Genomic DNA, 17,733 nt, shown 5'->3' with positions numbered 1-17,733 from the left:
GAGCTAGATATCGACATATTAGAAGCATATACAGGAATAAAGAGAGGCAAAGGAACTGTTCGCAAATAGCAGGAACGTGGGATATTGTAGTTTTCGGAAAATTGGCTCAGGATAGAAAGGAGTGAAAGTGCGTGCCCTTTCACTCTTTAGACTGACGATCTTGAAAAATCCAAAAAAATAATAAAATAAATCTTTTCTTAATTATTCCCGAAGGAATTTGCTTTATTGAGTATTTTTAACATTCCTCGCTTTATAATCTCTAATTACGTAACTAATATACACAATAGACGTACGTAAGGAAAATAAATATATAAATAGAAACAGCAACGATGAGGTATTTTTTAAAACATGACTAGAGGAAAGTGGAACAATGAAGTCGTAAAAAATAAATACATGGTACTTATTACATTTAGAGAAATAAATCTTACATATTGTGTACTACATTGAAAGAACTTGTTTACCTTAGTTTAGATAAGTCATTAGTCTATTCAACTTTAATATTGCCAAACTAACTTAATAGGTTTAATTTGTTCACCATACTTTAATCCAATGGAACCACCAGTCCAGACATAAATAATTGAACATTCAGTGTAATTTCACTTATTGTTAGTTACTTTGATTTAACATTTACTACAATATTATCAGATCAACTTTTCAAATCTACTATAATTTTACACATTAATTCATAAGTTGCAAAATACATCCCTGAAGTGACTACGGCTTTCAACAAACTTGGATTTAAACCTTTGTAGAACCCAATTACACCCTCTATTGCATAAATTTTACGTATGCAATCCATCATTCCCTGACAAGAAAAAACCTTCCCAAAAGGCTTTCTAATATGTTCAATTCCCTGAATTTGTAATCTTTTTTTTGTTACATCCAATGGATATACAGCAATTTTTGCAAATAGCCCTGCAATACTTCCAGCAGTTAAAGAACTACTAAAAGAATAATCTTTCTCTTTACTTCCCATTAATGACTTGAAAATGTTGACAAAAAATTTATAAGACATAAATTGGACACCTGCATATGGTACCACTTGAATAAATGTTGGCAATAAACCCCGAAATAGAACTGGAACACCTTCATGCCTTATAATATGATAAGAACAATGAATGAATCCTGAATATAATTTATGCTCTTCACCTTGGGCGATTAATCTAGTTCTTATAACATCAAATGGAAAAGATGAAAGTGTTGCAACACCTCCTGAAATAGCTCCACAAGCAAAATTGGAAATATGCTTGTGATTTTGCAAATGTGGAGTCCTTCTAGTTATTGATGTAAGTGATTCAAAGCACCAGAACTGCGCCATTCCATAAACAACAGATAACCATTGTGCAGGAACATGACCTTTCCAAAGTGATAGGAAACCTTCCTCAGCGATCATTAATTGAATAGCATGCAAAATAGATTTATATTTTCCCTCATGATGATGAGCAATCTTTTCAACTTGTAATTGGAATCTAATTTTCAATACATCTAAAGGTTGACATAATCCTCTTGTCATAAAACCAGAAAAGGCTCCAGCAATAGCGAAATCATTTTTTGTAAGCTTTTTCTCTTCTACTACTTCATAGTTCACCATTTGTTCAAAAGTTTAATTTCAACTTTAATTACAACTTTTACATTATTACACATTACAGTTATTTTAAATAATTTTATATATCAAATGTAACAATTTAAATTAATAAAAAATTAATTTTTTAAATTTAGATTAACCTTGTTTCATGACAGATAACACTATCCATAGATTAAAGGAATATTGTACATAGATAATAATATTGTATCCATAGATAATAGATTGTATCTTTAATCTATCAAACTATCCGATATCATATCACCATTCAGCAAATTATTATTTCCCATGACATAAATTAAAATAGAAAAGGACAAAAAATTAATTGCCTTTAAAATGATGTTTTTAGTTCTTAAAACCCTTAATGACTAAATAAATAAATCATACACAATATTAAATTTAAAATAATTTTTTACCGATAAAGGGTGTATGTAAACACCCAAATTATTCACAAAAACCATAAATCCATGTATTTTCCATAAATAAACGTCAAACGTCTGCTTCTGCATAACCTCAACTTTATTAATGTTATGTTGTGTTACAGTTTATTTACAGTTATTAATTGAACTAATACATAAAGTTTTATTTTGACGATAAAAATGGTGTGTGACGATACGTTGAAAATTAGGAACTTTCCAAAAGAACTTACGAATGCCGAAAAAGAAGATCTTTTGAGACATTTCGGAGCTAGTGATATCAAGATTATTACATCAAAAGCGAAGCAAAAATCGGTGGTATTTGCAAAATTTAGCTCTAAAGAAGTTGCAAAAAATGTCTTACTTCGATTACACCAACTTAACGTTTTAAATTCGAGACTCGTCGTTGAATATGCTGAACATGATATCGCCGGAAAAACTCAAAATCCTAACATTGAACTCAGTAAAACGACAGAACATAATTCCAAGAAGTACCTGCAATCATTTATAAACAAACTTAACGCCTTTAACAATTCAGTAAGTTTTTATCAGCCACCTGCTTCACATTTAAAATATGTCTATCCTAAACCTAATCGAGCAACAATCAACAACATAGCCCATGCTCTTGCATCCATTCCAAAATTTTATACTCAAGTACTACATCTAATGAACAGAATGAACTTGCCACCGCCATTTTCTGACGTTCCAGACCCACCTCAAGTACGACAACCTATTGTGCATCCTGTTGTTCAAAATAAAACAGAGTTATCAGAACAAAATGTTAGAGAAGAATCTTCTGAATCAGAAATTGAAAGTGACCCTGAGTGTAGTAATCAAAATAAGGGCATTATACCAGAAAAAAGAAAAATGCCTCAAAAAAAAACTGTGAAGAGACCCAAGTTTATTAAACCAAATGTTGCTGTAACACCTTCAAGCAATAAGTCTGTAGGAAAAGCAGAAGATGTCTTTGAAAGAATTGAAATACAGTCAAGAAAAATAGAGGTGAAAGTTTCATCTGATAATTTTGATATACCTCAACCAAAGCCAGAGGTCACTGAAAAAGAAGAAGATATAGAAGAAACAGTAGAAACACCTAAATCGGACATGATTACTGAGGAAGAACTTAATGCCAATAGAATACCAGCCAAAGATCTTGGAGTTGTGCCAGTTTATAAGAACTACCATTGTGGGGCCCCAAGTTCTAGACTTTATATTAAAAATATTGCAAAAAATGTTGAAGAAAAAGACTTGGAGTATATTTACAAACGTTATTGTGTTGAAGACAACAATAAGGAAAGTACTTTCGATATAAAATTAATGAAGGAAGGAAGAATGAAAGGTCAAGCATTTGTAACATTAAACAGTGTGCAAACAGCTCAGAGGGCATTAAAAGAAACAAACGGATTTATTTTAAAAGATAAACCATTAGTTGTAGTATATGCACGATCGGCAACAACCACAAATAAAAAGTAACTTGAATGTATGAGTGAATTGATTAATAATTGTAAATACATATAATAATAAACAAGAAATGAAATGCTTATATATATTATTTTCATTCTCAACCAATTTTAAAGTATTCGATGCTGAATACATGTAGATCGTAAATAATTACTCAATCAAACAGTATCATAATTACACGATGTAATCTTTATGACGGTTTATGTGTTTTTTGGTTCATTTACATATCAAATTACAGGAATTTTCTCTGCGATTTTGCATAGTATCCATATGTTATTGACCGCACAAAATGGCTACCAACGGTCGCCATTGTGCGGTATAAATACTACACATCCTTAAAGGCTATATGAATATTTTCATTATACTTTACATTTTTACAAATATTCATTAATTATTAAAAAACGGCGTTTTTGGAGTCATGATAACGATAGTTTTTAATAATTTATTAGAGGAGAGCGATTACTTAGCCACAGCCATACCATCAGAAACCATAAACTATCTGACCGTTATCCATACACTTTCCAATAATATGAAAAAGTCCATAACAAATAATTTGGCTGATCTGTTTGTGCATGTTGGTGAACGTCACGGCCGCGTCATTATCATTGTCTAGGTTGTTGATGTTTCAGATCCACATTAAAACTAATTAAAAAATAGTTAAAATGGAATTGATGAATAATTTTATAAATAATCAGTTAACGTTATGTATTCCAGTTGCTTTAGCTCTCGTAAGTGTTATCTTAGTCTTCGTTTTTGGATTTAAATCGCCAGAGCAACCGCAGTTCGATAAACTTACCCTAATTTCTAACGAAGAACGAAGAAATTTCACTAAAAAACGGAAAACAAAAGAAAATAAGGTAGGTAACATTGATGTTAATTTATTAAACCTGTCATAGTTCATGTTTATTCAATAACATGAAGGTTATGCATAGCCATATGCCAAGAAGAAAATCGTTTAATATACTTAACTTTTTTTCTTGGTGTTACTTTTTGTTGACTAAGAACGTTTTGTTTTCATATACTTTTTTGTTTAGAAAAGTAACGGACACGTTAATCAAGACAATTCAAAAAATGAGAAGGTAAAAGAAAAAAACATTAAGAAATCTCCTAGTAAAGAAAACCAAGAAACCCCTAAGCAAAAGAAGGATAAAAAGTCTGATGCTAAAGAAACTAAATTAAATGAAAATAAGACAGACGTTGTAAAGGCAAAAAGTGACGATGTAAAACCTAAGAAGGCTGCCAAGAGTAAAGTACCAGTAAGCAAACCTGTGGACTTTGATGATGATGGCTGGGAAACAATTCCCAAAAAGAATGACAAAAAGAAAAAACAAGAAACCCCGACTAAGAAGGAGAACCCAAACAAATCATTGAAGACTTCTGAGAAAGAAAAGAAAGACGATTTGAAGAATCAAGATAGTGATAAAGAAAACAGAATTGAAGTAGTACTTCAAGTAATTACTCAACAATATTCTCTAAAGGCAGATAAAGTTGAAATAACAAAAGCCGAAGAAGTTAAAGGAAAAAAAGAAAAGAAAGTAAAGAAACCCAAGGAGAATAAAGTAGAAAAGTCTGAAGAAAATGAAGTTCAACCTGATTCAGCTCCTAAATTGCAAGAAACTATTGAGGTGAAGAAAATTGAAGATGTTAAAGAGAAAAAAACAAACAAAAAGCCAAAGGAGGTCTTGCAAGATAAAGAACCCAATGTTGAAGAAGAAAAACCAAAAGAAATTTTGGAAACACCAAAGGAGGTTAATGCTGAAGAAAAGAATGCTGACCAACCTCAAGGTAGTGTAGTCTTTGATGAACTTGGGGGTAAGTTTTACTGCAGTATTACAGCAGACACTACAAAGTGTGAACAGAAAAAAAACATTGATTCACATAACGAATGTTTAATGTGTAATAAACATCTACAATTAGTAATAAGATTTTAAATTTTTTAATTTTTATTTATATTTATCAAACATTACATTAATTCTAATCAAGCAGAAGAGTTGTTCACAGAAGTGCTGTAGCAATCTTCCACAGGTTGTAAATTGTTTTTCATTTTCGCCAAATGGAAACAAATTAGTTTTTTCTTTTTAGTTATTTGACCACAATAAAAGTTTTATTTCATTGATCATGAAATCACTTTTTTCTGTATTGGGAAACTCTGAACTTTTGAATGTTTTTTTTTTTGTTGGGTCTAATGTATATACCTCTCTGCTTTAGAGATTGATTATCTTTTCTATTTTTGCGTTACCATTATTTTGGCTAAATATGTAAAACTTTGACCATTATTTAATTCTCGAATCACGAGCAATTTTTAATAAGGAGTAAGTCACATTGGTTTTTGAAAGCAACATTTCACATATTGATCAGGGATTTACAACAATAGTACAACAGCAACTGCGAAATTCAATTTTTAAAGCTACTTGACATTCGTTTTTATAGGCGAAGGTTTAGTTTGTTCTGTGATGTTCACACTATCGAGTGTTTAGTGTATCTTACAAGAAATTCTTCTCTCATTGTTATTTTTAACGTTTCCAGAAAGTTGGACTGAAGCAAAAATGGTAAAAAAGAGCAAAAAGAAAGCCCGCAGGGACAACTAATCAAACTTGCATTAACAGGCAACACTCTCAAAAATTGATTACAAAAATAATAATATGAGAGTAAAGGTATGTGATCACAATCATGCCATGAGACTGAGATCTCCGTTATTCATAATTTAAAGACTTAAAATAACCAATAAAAATTTAATTTGTGACAAAAAGAAATTAACACCAATTTAAAAAGTTTGTCTTATTATGTAAAAAATTTTCGGCTGTATTTCTTGGAAAATTTTGTGTGAAGCTTAATGTGAACGCTGGCCATTGTGTAATAATCGTATCTGTACATTATGTGATTGCCTTAAAAATAATAGTCATATCTGTGTATGAAAATTACCTTATAATTTTTTTTATGCAATTACTGTTTTTTACGTTTAGTTTGGAAAAAAGATTAATCTTCCCATTTCCAAAAATAAATTAATTTGACTATTAGTACATTCTGTTAAATAAATTCATTAGTTAATTAGCTTAAAACTTTTCTACTTTATTTATTTTAAAGTATTGCAAATATCGATATCTTTTTTTTTTTTAATTTTGAAGATAAGCTTTGAAATAGGTGAAAAATGAAATGAGTAAGTACATATAAAATTAAGGTTACACTTTTTTAAAAATAGGGTATATCTACTTAATGCTTCCATCAATATTGTTTTCATTTTATCAATATAATTTTCCAGATTCATAAACTTGGCTATTTAAAGAATTTTGCGCAAAATCGCTGATTCAAACTGCACACGTTTGGGGATTTAAAAGAAAACTTGACTGTTGAAAGTATGCAAAAAATAATGATAACGTTAAGTAGGCATGCTCTGAAGTTAAAAAGGGTACCTACCTAGAATTTTAGTTGCACTCGTTTCATTTTTCACTAATGTTCAAAGTAGTTTTTGTGAAATCCATCGCCCTTAAAGCTTGAGACATTTTTCTAATACTATCAAAAATATTTAAAGAGGCGAACTCTGGTACATACAGAGTGATCCATTTTTGTGATTCAATATCTAAATTTTAGGTTTTATTTAAGATACTTAAATTGTTCCCGTAATGTGAATAACTTCGTATATTTCTTGGTGCATTAGAGCGGAATAAAACTATCTTACGTTGAGTAAGTTTAATTTAAGCAGTAATTCTCCTGATTAAAATTTTCGGCTATTTTACATACAATATGATACTTCCAGAAGGAAATAAATACCTCAGTATTTTTCTATGTATACAAATTTATATATATTTCACAAAAATATATAGATAACATTAAATTGCTTCCAAACAAACTCATTTATTACAAACGACAATTTTTCTACACTTTTTTAACCGCTAACGAAAAATTACTTTCTTCGCATAAAAAATATTACTTTAAAATGCTTATGGTGTTTAATAGACGAATTAGTTTGAAATGGTTTTTCTTATATGTAAGTAGGTGTATTTTGGGAAAATAGACGTTAAAAAATGCTTTTAGAAACTAATTTTACCCTGCATTCCATTTTTTTATTTCATTTTGTTTACTGTAATGTTGAAGGTGTAAATTTTAAAATTTTTGTTGGTGTTAGGTTTACAAAAATATTTTAAGTACTTTATGCGTTGTCATGATATTTTAATGAAATAAAAGCCTTAAGGCCAGGTATACTTGTGTTAATAATATAAGAAAACTTTTTAATCTTCCACACGTTTTTCTAGCTAAACATTATATCTGTGTCTTTTTGTGTCGAGTTTGTATTTTATAATTTTTAAAATTTATAGTCACTGCTACCAATTTTAATGTCTTCCAAAAACTTTTTTTAGTCAATATTTGTTTCATATTATTTTTTTCATATTAGATAATTTATAGTTAACTTTAATTGTATTACTTTTATTTTTATGTTGCCATTTGGTGTATAGTTTAATTGGGATTTTTTATTAATTAATAGAACGTTTTATAATATTAGGTTGATGTATGAAGCGGTCATTTTTATGTTTGTTAAGAAAATAATAAAACGAATATATTTAATTTAATATTAATAAACCTAGAAAAAAAAATGTTATTCTACAATCTATCCATCTACTTATACATCGATGTAATAACGACCTGATAGAAATTTTTTAAATACGTGTTTAATAAGTGTTTACTTCTTTTCTATATAAATAGTGTACATTGTAATGGCAATAACAAATTGTTAATCAATTTATTTATGTAAGAATAGTACAAGAAGGAAATGTATATTTTGAAGAAATTGAAATTTATCTTTTAATAATATAATTAACGAAAGGAATAACAAATAGTATCGTATGTATCATAACATATTATTTTCAAAGTCTCCATAGTTTTCTATCTATTGTGTATGTACATAAACAGACTTTACGATGTTATATAAGAGTGGTTACATTTTTACCGTTGTCAACTTAAAATATGTGGATTTACTTTACTACTGCTTTGTTTGTATAAGCGGGTTCTTATTTTTATTTAGATCTTGTGAATGTGAAACATCATTTAGCGCGCCTAAGGGCTAACCGACTCAAGCGTGGCAAGACGGGGCGATCGTCTTCTCGCCCTCACAACATTTTCACTTGCACTATTACACGTGTACACACTACTTCATTTGTAGTATTTATGTGATTTAAAAACAAGAGCGTCGACAAAAATATTAACGACTTATTTCTATTTCCATTTTCACTTGCTTCAGTAATAACGAGTTTCGATGTTTCACATCACCTAGATGTCTTGTCATAGCGAATTTTCTTCTTTCTTATATCTTTCGAGGGACAGAGCAGTTTTACTACCATCAAGATGTACTAAAACTGTGCAATACTTACACCTGTTCTCTATCTAAAGTAGGTACACTTTATTGTTTGGAAGTGCTATTAATCGACCATGAAACTCTATATGCTTTCCTTTTCTGGACAATATAATAAACAAAAGAAATTGTCGTATTATTAGTGTTATTTTAATAGAAGTTTATTCAAATTATAAAAATATAAATGCAAATATTAACTGTAGGCCCTGTGTAGAACGGGTTTCTAAAGACAAAAAATTAATTATTTCCCATCTAAAAAATAAATAATAATTCTCTTTAATGTATTTTTATAACAAATGATCACAAGTTTATTTTAATTTTTGCTGTTGCTTATTGAGGGAGGGCTTTATTCATATGCGTTTACAAGAAGATATGTCTGTGTATAGCTTTCGATATTGTAAATAGTACTTACTTTAGTAAACTATTTATATGTGTGTGGTTTGTCACAATTATGGGGACCATTTTTAAAAATATATTTTAAAATACAGCACTTTCGTTTTATTTACAGCTAAATGACTTGTATTTGTGTTATTGGAAAGTTGGTATGACATCAGAATGAAATCGTTATTTTTGAAAAGTACTTTTACGTTTGCTTTTAATGTTTGGTACTGCTAATTATTAATAAAAACGGTAGATAGATACGTTAATTTTCAAATAAAAACCCTCATATTTTCAAATCTCTATTGTAAAAAGAAGTGGCAAGTATAATAATTAGCAACTCTGGATAATATACACATACTTAAATATAAACTAAATAAACCTTTATGTACTTCTTCAAACCATTTTACCAATAAGAAAGCTTGCAAATTGCCATAAAAATATTAGTTTCATTCATAATCGTGATAACCAGTTTACATTTTTAGATTAGCTCCTGCAAATAAGTTGCTTTTTTCTTATTTACCTACTGCTTAGTTTTCTCACNAAAATGTCTCTTTGGAAAAAATCACCAAAAATTTATTCTAAACTGTATTATATGATTTAAAAAATTAACACTTCTAGTTATCGTCTTTCTTGATGATGATAACGTTAAATAGGCAGTACGGGTTATAGTTAATTACCTACTTGATTTGTTTTATTTTTACTAATATGTGTAACGATAATAGTATTGTTGGGGGTTGACTTCCCAAAAAGTATTTATTAATTACCTCAATGAATGTCAATACTTCACAAACAAAAGTTTTTTTTCAATTAATACTACAATTTAAAACAACAAATGATAACGTTGTAGTTAATTATCTACTCGATTTATGTATTGTAAAAAGAAGTGGCAAGTATAATAATTAGCAACTCTGGATAATATACACATACTTAAATATAAACTAAATAAACCTTTATGTACTTCTTCAAACCATTTTACCAATAAGAAAGCTTGCAAATTGCCATAAAAATATTAGTTTCATTCATAATCGTGATAACCAGTTTACATTTTTAGATTAGCTCCTGCAAATAAGTTGCTTTTTTCTTATTTACCTACTGCTTAGTTTTCTCACTTTTTTGATTTCTTGAATTTTTTGGATTTAGATTTTGTTGCTGTTTTTGATGGAGACTTTTTAGAAGGTGATTTTTGAGACGTAACTTCCACAGACTTTGACTTGTTAAGAAGTTTTGTTGATGATTTACTTCTAACCATCGTTGACCTTTTGGAAGAAGATTTTTCTGGAGATTTTGACTTTGACTTGGTCTTCTTATGCGATTTACTTCTACTCGACTTTGTAGTAGATCTCGATCTTCTTCCTAAACCTTTTTTAGATTTGATCACTTGTTTTGGCGCAGTGGTAGAAGATTTCACCGCTAGCTGATGCATTAAACCATCGGAAACTCTCATAAAAGAATCATACGTAAATTTTATACACCATTCACCTAGGGGGTACCATTGAAAGGAATAAATATGCAAAAATTATTATTGGAGTACGTACCTGTACAAAATTCGTCACCGCATTCTTTACAGGCAATAATTTTCGTTTCAACAACTCCAGCTTTGTTCTTTGTCTTCTTTATTTGACGATCTATACCATAAGACCGTCTATCTTTCGCAGATGTTTTTATAGCTAATTTTCGTAGTTCCACAAGCCTTAAAGAATAATTTAGAAATAATCCTACATAATTTTAAAGTGAAGTATTCCTGTTTAAGTTTATCCCTTGCTATTCAGCAATCTTCATAAAATTAACTCCTAATGATGTTGATTGTGCTCGTTAACAAATCATTCATTAATACGATATTTTTTAAAGAATTAACTATATTTTGATTCCTGAATAGATTTTCTTAACCGTTTTACTATACAATAGTTTCTTCAGATGGGAACAATTTAATATTTTCAAAAATTGTGCATATTTTATTTTTTTAAAATGGAATAGTGGAGCCTTCCACTATTATTAATTACCTGGAAAACATTTCCTCCTCGGTTCTTGTTTTTGGACGAAGTAAAGTTAACATTTTCCATTCTATTGGTACCACGGCTAATTCGTCAATGTTAACTTCATTCATCTCAGATGGAACGGGATCTAAGAACGCATAAGACTGCTTCAAAATTTTCAAGTCTTTCTTCCCAGCCTTAAACTTAAAATTCTTTTCTCTAATCTTCAAATCCTCGGCGCGAACTTTTTCTGGTTTAATTTTGAATTCTGGGAGTTTGTCGTGAAGTTTTTTGAATTCTTCTGGAGACTTGGCGGTCACTCGGAATAAATCCAAAATTGGAGCAGTTTCTTTTTTCTTAGTAAGAAAGTCATCTAACTTTGCCATTTTATAGCAAAATCCTAAGCCAAAACGAATTAAACATTATTTAGGTATTAAGGACGGATTGTTTATACCAAAGCAGAAATTTAATATTAAAGAGAACTTTCTTTGCTATTGTCGTGTGATAAAGAAACAGATAAAGTGCAAAGTGAATCGGTTTCTTCCTTGAGGTGTAGTTGATTTTGAAAGGTGTTCGTGAGTCTATCTGTTATTTCGTTATTAACAATTAAATTCTGATTGTTATTATTCAGATTATTATTTTTGGTGTCGTGGTCTATTTTTAAAATATCGGTAGTAGTAGTATTACTATTATGACAACGACAGAAGCACTTTTCACATTCAGGCAACTTGTAATAAATTTGGTTGTTGTGTGTTTCCAAGGGAATAATTTCTGTTTTCAGTGGATTCAATCCACTTATATTATCCTGTTTTTGCCACAAAGCTCGGGTCCTTTTCTTTATTGTTTCATTGTTAGAATATACATTCGCACTCGCAGTTTCACTGTCGTCACTAGAGTGTGGCGAATAGTTATTGTCTTTCCTTTCGTAATTTCGTGATTGGCACCTTTTCGTTCTTGATTTCCTCCTTTGATAGAGAAGATCTTTTTCGCTTTGTTTTAAATAACGAGTGTGGGGTCTATTTGCACCCCATTTTGGCCTGTCACTCAAATTCAAACTGTCGGAAGTTCCCACCCTGCTCCCCCTTCTACTGCTCTCGTAATTGCTAAAAATTCTTTTCTTTTGAGCACTGATCCTGTTTTTATTGCATTTTCTTCGATCCAACAGAAATGAGCTATCAGTCTGAGTGCTACTGTTACGAAACTTTCTATGCCTATAAGAAGAGGGGGTTAAAACGCGATTAATAGTCCTTTTCGGTGATTGTTCTTCGCCAAATGTTGTAATTGGAATTGCGATGGGTACTAACGAAGTCCCTCCGTTGCCATTTGACATTAGTAGTGCAAATGGCATTGAATTTATTGTTTCTAAAGACGGTTGTAATATTAGGTGTTGGTTCGGAGTCTGAATTAATTTTGCTGAAGTACCTGGTCTATTATTTACAGCACAATCTATTGAATTATCTAAAATCTTATTACTACTTTCTTGGGAAACCTTTTTAATTTCAGTTTCTTCAAAAGAGGTATCGATTTCTTTTAACTGCTTCCTTATTTTGCTGTCTTCGACTTCTTCTTTACTTTCAGGTTTTTGGCACTTTTCTGGATTTTCAGCGGAACATTCTGGTAAAATGACGTTTGTTCTAGTTTTCTGTTTTCGCATTTCTTCCGCCTGTTTCTGAGCCAATTCTAATGCCTGCTTCATTGCTTCTTTACGTTTTTGCTCTTTCTCTTGTTTTTCCTTCAACGCCTTCTGTTCTCTTTCTACTCGCTCCCTTTCAATTTCGCGTTCTTTTTCCAATCTAACTTCTTCCATTCTTTCTTCGTTCAACTTTCGTTCCCGTTCTTCTTTCTTTTTCCGTTCTTTCTCTTCTAGCTGAAGTTTGATGGCTTCCTGATGAGCTAAAGCTCTTTGTCGTTTCTGTTCCCTTTCCGCCACTTCAACAGGATCAAGTGGTATATTTTGGCCTCTAATAAACGAACTAAAAAGACAACAAGGTATTATTTAAAAGTACTTAGATAAGACCTACTTACCGAGTTTGAGAGCCACTTGAGCCGGTACTTGGCCTATCATGATCAAAATCATGCTTATAATCTTGTTCTGGAGATTCTGATGGCGAACTGTTTGCTACGATCAATTCCACGTTTCGTTGTAGTCCCCTTTTTAACCATCCCGGGGCATCCTTAATTTTACTAATTTCATCTGGTGTCTCCCAAAACGTTTTAACGTCCGATTGACTCCCCCAAGGATTGGCGTATTGCTCATTCCACTTTCTTTGTTCTGGAGTGTGATTGGGATTGTCGCTTCCATAACCTGACGTCTCGCCACCAAAATCTTTTTCGTGTTCTTCGTACGAAGAAGTAGGACTTTGGTGTATTGGCGGCAAACTAGGTCGGCGATTTAGTTCGTTATTAGGAGGGTAAAGATCAGAATTTGAACTAGCTCGAGAAAGTTGTCTTGATCTGAAAGGCGATCGGCTAATTTTCATCAATAGGCATTATTAACAATTTGCTTAAAAACATGGAAAGAATGTGACCTTTTATCCTCTTTAAATGCATACGAAAATAGTTATTGAATTTTTTATATTAGTAATCCTTCTCGCCGTGCCTGTGAAAACCGTTTGTATGTGATATACTTACATGGCATTATCATAATTTTAAATAAATTAAATTAGATGTATGCTAAATAATTTATACAAACCTAGTTTGGATAATCTCTTTGCCCCAAGGTGTTCTAAGTCGAGATAGTTCTTCTGAAGAAAACGAAAAATGATATGCGCGACTTGGTCTAATGTGTGGCAAAATTAGTTTACCTTTCTCTCGGGCCCACTGTTGTTTCTTTCTTTCTACCAAAGACTGGGGTTTGTGAATAAAAGTTGACATATCATTTGTACTAAAAACAAAACCTCGTTAATTTAGTATTTCATACAAATAAATTATAAGAATATCTCGTGTGCGTTTAAAAAGCTTTAAAAGTTAATTAAAGACAAAATTTCCGCAACCCTTATGGCTTACAGTCCTTCGGTTCCCAGTTACTTTCGAATGATATTGTAAAATTTATAAAAAAAGAAAATAAATATTTGAAAAAAAAAGCTTTAACTAATCAGAGTTCTCGTCTATGTATTTCAAAAAAGTTTACAATATTTGCTATAGCAGACTAAAGGAGAATCCCAACCAAAGTTTATTTTCTTTTTGCGATTAAAAATAATATATCTAAAGCAGTGCTGACTTGTTACGTGCATTTCTAAAGTACATCAAATTCATTTATTTTGTGGTAATAATTCTTATAGCCTTCAGTGATGTGATAATGATCAAATATCGGAATTTTTTCAGTTGGACAGTTAAATATTGATTATGGGCGTATGAATAAAAAATTATTCCTTTGTTGCTGTCTATCAATTTCTAAAATATCAATAAATAGCATAATCTAGGCGCTCCAGTCTATAATGGTCGGAAATAATCCTTTTATTAACAAATACATTTAATGTTTAAATGCTCTATTTAAATTAAAGGTTTGCAACATTTTTCTCTAAATTTCATGTATTCCTAAATCAAAAAAACTTCTAGCATTAAGTATATGAACTCATTACATATAAAATTGCTGTTTTTCTATGCAGAAAAGGTCGGGGTTTGTGCTCTGAAATTTTTAAAGGACAGACTTCTATAATGTAGTTCATTTTAGACTTTTTAATAAAGATTTTAAATATTTTAAGGTATTTGCAAGTCCAAAATTGGGGGTTCTAGGAAAAGGTTTTCTATTTTACAACTCTATTTTACTTATTATATTATTTTTGAATCGATAATTTTTGAAATAAGTAAAATAATGATGGTATAATGTGACACAATTCCTAGTAAAATTGGAATTTACTAAATTTATTGTAATTAATGTACCAGCATATTTTTATTTTTATTTCTTAGTTAAACGATTTCTAAATTTTTTAACGAAAAATGTCCCTTATGTACTATCACAATTTATAGTAAATGAAAAGTATAATATTTTGCTTTTTTCTTGTTAAATTATAAATACAATAAATAAAACTTTTAATTTACAATCTTATGTACAATAAAAAATAATGGAAAAAACTAATTAATCAACTTTTAAGGCTAAAATCCACAAGAATTTTGAAAATATTCTAACAACTTTGAAACAAATAAATAACGAGTTCAATGATATTTTTATTAATGAAAATGTATACGGGGGATCTTTACCTGGTTACAAATAGGTAATTATCTTACCCCAACAGTATAGTTTTTCACTGGAGATGAATCACCACGAGCTTCACCAGCGACAAATATATCAATATTGAAGGGAAAACGTTAGTTTGGTCAATAAAAGGTATCGCTATGGAAATAGCTACACAAACAATGTAGGGTGAACAACCCGCATTTTTCGTTTACACGTGCATTATTTTATCGCTTAATTTTATGCCAGTGTTTCATAACACGCTAAGTTTCACTTTTCATGACCTACCGACCAGGTAATTTCCCAACACGTTTCAAATATGCTAATGTGTTTCCTCATAAATAAAATTTGCCTTTTTCCGGGAAATAAAAGTAGTACAGATTCCAGGGATAACAATTTCCATTAAATGTGTTCATACAAATTTTATGCTTAAAGCTTTTACTTGATTAACTGCAATGATCGATGAAAATTTCCAATTTATTGGGATAACAAAAGAAAACGAGTAGGTTATCACTTGAAATTAAAATTAAAACGGTTTTGTTGCTATATAAAAATTATTATTATAATTACCTATTGATTTATTTTATTTTTTATTCCAACGGAACTGCAGGCATTTGAAGTTTATGGTAAAATTAGTTTACCTTTCTTTCCAGCCCGCTGTTTTTCCTTTTGTTCTTTATTCTACCAAAGGTTAGAGTTTATGAGTAAAAGTTGGCATATTATTATCTTATCTATATCTATATATCTATATAAANAATCGTAGGAATGAGACCGACGAAATGAAGATAGAAGAGAGTTAGTCCTTAATAATATTCCACAGTTAATATAAAGATTAATCTTTACGGGCCATGAATCCAATACAATATTTGTCTTAAATCATACATGCGAGCTTGTCATGAATTTAAAAAAAATAGTGTCGTTAGTTGTGAGAGTTACCCTTCCTTCAATTCATAAATTGACCTTTTAGCTAACAAAATCCCACAAGGTACTTGAAAGAAGTAAAAATATTAAAAAAAATTAGTTTGTTTTTATATTCCAACCATGTGTCATCCAGACTTAGGGACGAAGAACGCTTACTCCGGGGACATTCTTGTAGATCCCTCTTTTTAGATACTACCAAATTTTCTTTTTTTTAATATTTGGTCTTGATCCTGCGTATTAGGTCTTGGGTTTAATCTTGATCTTGTTCGTTCGGTCTTGTTTTTAGTCTTGGTCTTGTTCGTTTGGTCTTGGTCTCGATCTTGCTAGTATAAAGACAGTATTGGTCTTACATTTTCTCAAGATCAAGACCAAGATTGCAAGACAAGACCAGTTGTGCTTATCATTACTTGAATAAGAGATTTAGTGTGCCTTAAGGCTTTACATCAAAATTAAATGACAAATTTAGAATTACAGAAAAAGGAATATGAAAAATACGTCACAGAAATCAAAAAGGTCAGAAAGGAATTCGAGATTGAGATTTTATGATATTGAAAAAATTAATGATGTACATCAGTATCTGCACATATTTGCTAAAAAATTTCAGACATGTTTCATGCGAAAGAAAAAGGTGTCAGAAAATGAAATTGTAACTTTGCTAACTTATATTAGAGTATAAAACAGAAATTTCGAAGATTTTTGAAAATGTAAATGTCAACAGTGAAAAATATCTGAATATCAGTAAATATAACAAATATACATACATATGTGAATCGGTTATTCCATATTTCAAGTTAACGAAGGCAGCACATCGTTCTCTACTACTGATTCCCAAGCAGTGATTCATTATCCTTATCTTTGTCGGGAAATACTTACGCTGAACGTTAGGAATAAGCAGACGCAGGCTTTTAATTAATGAAAGGATAGTAAAATAAAATACAAATCTCTATATTTTGTATTAGTTACCTATTTCTTAATTAATGAATATTACAAGAGCATGTCTCTACAAACTGGGAAATCTATCTTCTATCTTCTATATATCTAAAAATTAATTGCTGTTCGTTAGTCTCGCTAAAACTCGAGAACGGATGGATCAATTTGTCTAACTTTGGTCTTGAATTATTTGTGGAAGTCCAGAGAAGGTTTAAAAGGTGAATAAATATGAAAGTTGTTATGTAGATTGATAAATCTTAAGTTTTGTCACAAATTAATTAACAGACTGTATCATAACTGTGTGTGTCTGTCGATATCAATTTGAAACCTTCTAAAAAGCCAATATTTCAGGAAAACTCTGTTTTGTAAGTAAGCAACATCATGTGTAATTAATCGAAAATAATAATAAAAATTCATTCATACCGAGCATTTTTTTTTTTATTAATTATGGATTCCTTTTGTTTATTTTAAGTTTATTTTATACAAAAGTTTAGGTCTTTTATTTATCGATTGAGGCAGTACGAAGTCTGCCGGGAACAAATAATTCATAT

General features: G+C 30.3%; 5 protein-coding genes across 9 annotated transcripts; 2 read left to right on the top strand and 3 right to left on the bottom strand.

Annotated features, from left to right (window-relative positions):
* Nucleotides 1-217: 217 nt before the first annotated feature.
* Nucleotides 218-1,734, bottom strand: LOC108741748 (mitochondrial thiamine pyrophosphate carrier-like). Its single transcript, XM_025974694.1, has one exon. It carries the CDS (start codon nt 1,589-1,591, stop codon nt 647-649), a length of 945 nt encoding a protein of 314 aa, XP_025830479.1. The 5' UTR covers nt 1,592-1,734; the 3' UTR covers nt 218-646.
* Nucleotides 1,735-2,080: 346 nt separating this feature from the next.
* On the top strand, nt 2,081-3,541 carry LOC108741767 (RNA-binding protein 40). The gene has a single exon (XM_018476675.2). The coding sequence runs from the start codon at nt 2,182-2,184 to the stop codon at nt 3,469-3,471; it is 1,290 nt and encodes a 429-aa protein (XP_018332177.1). The 5' UTR covers nt 2,081-2,181; the 3' UTR covers nt 3,472-3,541.
* A 457-nt stretch (nt 3,542-3,998) lies between these two features.
* On the top strand, nt 3,999-9,290 carry LOC108741768 (cylicin-2). 2 transcript variants are annotated; one of them, XM_018476677.2, is made up of 3 exons: nt 3,999-4,316; nt 4,494-5,244; nt 5,986-9,290. In XM_018476677.2, exons 1-3 carry the CDS (start codon nt 4,122-4,124, stop codon nt 6,045-6,047), a joined length of 1,008 nt encoding a protein of 335 aa, XP_018332179.1. In that variant the 5' UTR covers nt 3,999-4,121; the 3' UTR covers nt 6,048-9,290. The 2 variants fall into 2 exon arrangements, with proteins under 2 accessions (XP_018332179.1, XP_018332178.1); XM_018476676.2 differs by having other exon boundaries at nt 4,004-4,316; nt 4,494-5,271.
* An 808-nt stretch (nt 9,291-10,098) lies between these two features.
* LOC108741776 (micronuclear linker histone polyprotein) lies at nt 10,099-11,625 on the bottom strand. Of its 2 annotated transcripts, XM_018476691.2 has the most exons (3): nt 11,185-11,625; nt 10,720-10,874; nt 10,099-10,663 (listed from the first exon to the last, which is right to left on the bottom strand). In XM_018476691.2, the coding sequence occupies exons 1-3, from the start codon at nt 11,541-11,543 to the stop codon at nt 10,290-10,292; spliced, it is 888 nt and encodes a 295-aa protein (XP_018332193.1). In that variant the 5' UTR covers nt 11,544-11,625; the 3' UTR covers nt 10,099-10,289. The 2 variants fall into 2 exon arrangements, with proteins under 2 accessions (XP_018332193.1, XP_018332194.1); XM_018476692.2 differs by having other exon boundaries at nt 10,573-10,874.
* LOC108741775 (histone-lysine N-methyltransferase, H3 lysine-79 specific-like) lies at nt 11,540-15,828 on the bottom strand. Of its 3 annotated transcripts, none has more exons than XM_018476688.2 (4): nt 15,385-15,828; nt 13,850-14,041; nt 13,183-13,611; nt 11,540-13,130 (listed from the first exon to the last, which is right to left on the bottom strand). In XM_018476688.2, exons 2-4 carry the CDS (start codon nt 14,029-14,031, stop codon nt 11,630-11,632), a joined length of 2,112 nt encoding a protein of 703 aa, XP_018332190.1. In that variant the 5' UTR covers nt 14,032-14,041; nt 15,385-15,828; the 3' UTR covers nt 11,540-11,629. The 3 variants fall into 3 exon arrangements, with proteins under 3 accessions (XP_018332190.1, XP_018332191.1, XP_018332189.1); XM_018476689.2 differs by lacking the exon at nt 15,385-15,828 and having other exon boundaries at nt 13,850-13,901; nt 13,962-14,974; XM_018476687.2 differs by lacking the exon at nt 15,385-15,828 and having other exon boundaries at nt 13,850-14,974.
* Nucleotides 15,829-17,733: the final 1,905 nt, after the last annotated feature.

This window comes from Agrilus planipennis, unplaced genomic scaffold, assembly GCF_000699045.2.
Source record: "Agrilus planipennis isolate EAB-ADULT unplaced genomic scaffold, Apla_2.0 scaffold16, whole genome shotgun sequence".
Classification (NCBI taxonomy): Eukaryota; Metazoa; Arthropoda; class Insecta; order Coleoptera; family Buprestidae; genus Agrilus; species Agrilus planipennis.
Note: the sequence above shows the minus strand (reverse complement) of the source record. Positions and strands in the feature narration are given on the sequence as shown.

Bases quoted from the DNA above. Each gene is read 5' to 3' on its own strand.
- LOC108741748 (XM_025974694.1), bottom strand. From the start codon at position 1,591: ATGGTGAACTATGAAGTAGTAGAAGAGAAAAAGCTTACAAAAAATGAT.
- LOC108741767 (XM_018476675.2), top strand. From the start codon at position 2,182: ATGGTGTGTGACGATACGTTGAAAATTAGGAACTTTCCAAAAGAACTT.
- LOC108741768 (XM_018476676.2), top strand. From the start codon at position 4,122: ATGGAATTGATGAATAATTTTATAAATAATCAGTTAACGTTATGTATT. The intron at 4,317-4,493 runs GTAGGTAACATT...TTTTTTGTTTAG, and splicing joins GGAAAACAAAAGAAAATAAG to AAAAGTAACGGACACGTTAA. The intron at 5,272-5,985 runs GTAAGTTTTACT...TAACGTTTCCAG, and splicing joins AGTCTTTGATGAACTTGGGG to AAAGTTGGACTGAAGCAAAA.
- LOC108741776 (XM_018476691.2), bottom strand. From the start codon at position 11,543: ATGGCAAAGTTAGATGACTTTCTTACTAAGAAAAAAGAAACTGCTCCA. The intron at 10,875-11,184 runs GTAATTAATAAT...TTATTCTTTAAG, and splicing joins GAGGAGGAAATGTTTTCCAG to GCTTGTGGAACTACGAAAAT. The intron at 10,664-10,719 runs GTACGTACTCCA...GGTACCCCCTAG, and splicing joins CGGTGACGAATTTTGTACAG to GTGAATGGTGTATAAAATTT.
- LOC108741775 (XM_018476688.2), bottom strand. From the start codon at position 14,031: ATGTCAACTTTTATTCACAAACCCCAGTCTTTGGTAGAAAGAAAGAAA. The intron at 13,612-13,849 runs GTTTGTATAAAT...ATCGCCTTTCAG, and splicing joins AAAGAGATTATCCAAACTAG to ATCAAGACAACTTTCTCGAG. The intron at 13,131-13,182 runs GTAAGTAGGTCT...TTGTCTTTTTAG, and splicing joins TCAAGTGGCTCTCAAACTCG to TTCGTTTATTAGAGGCCAAA.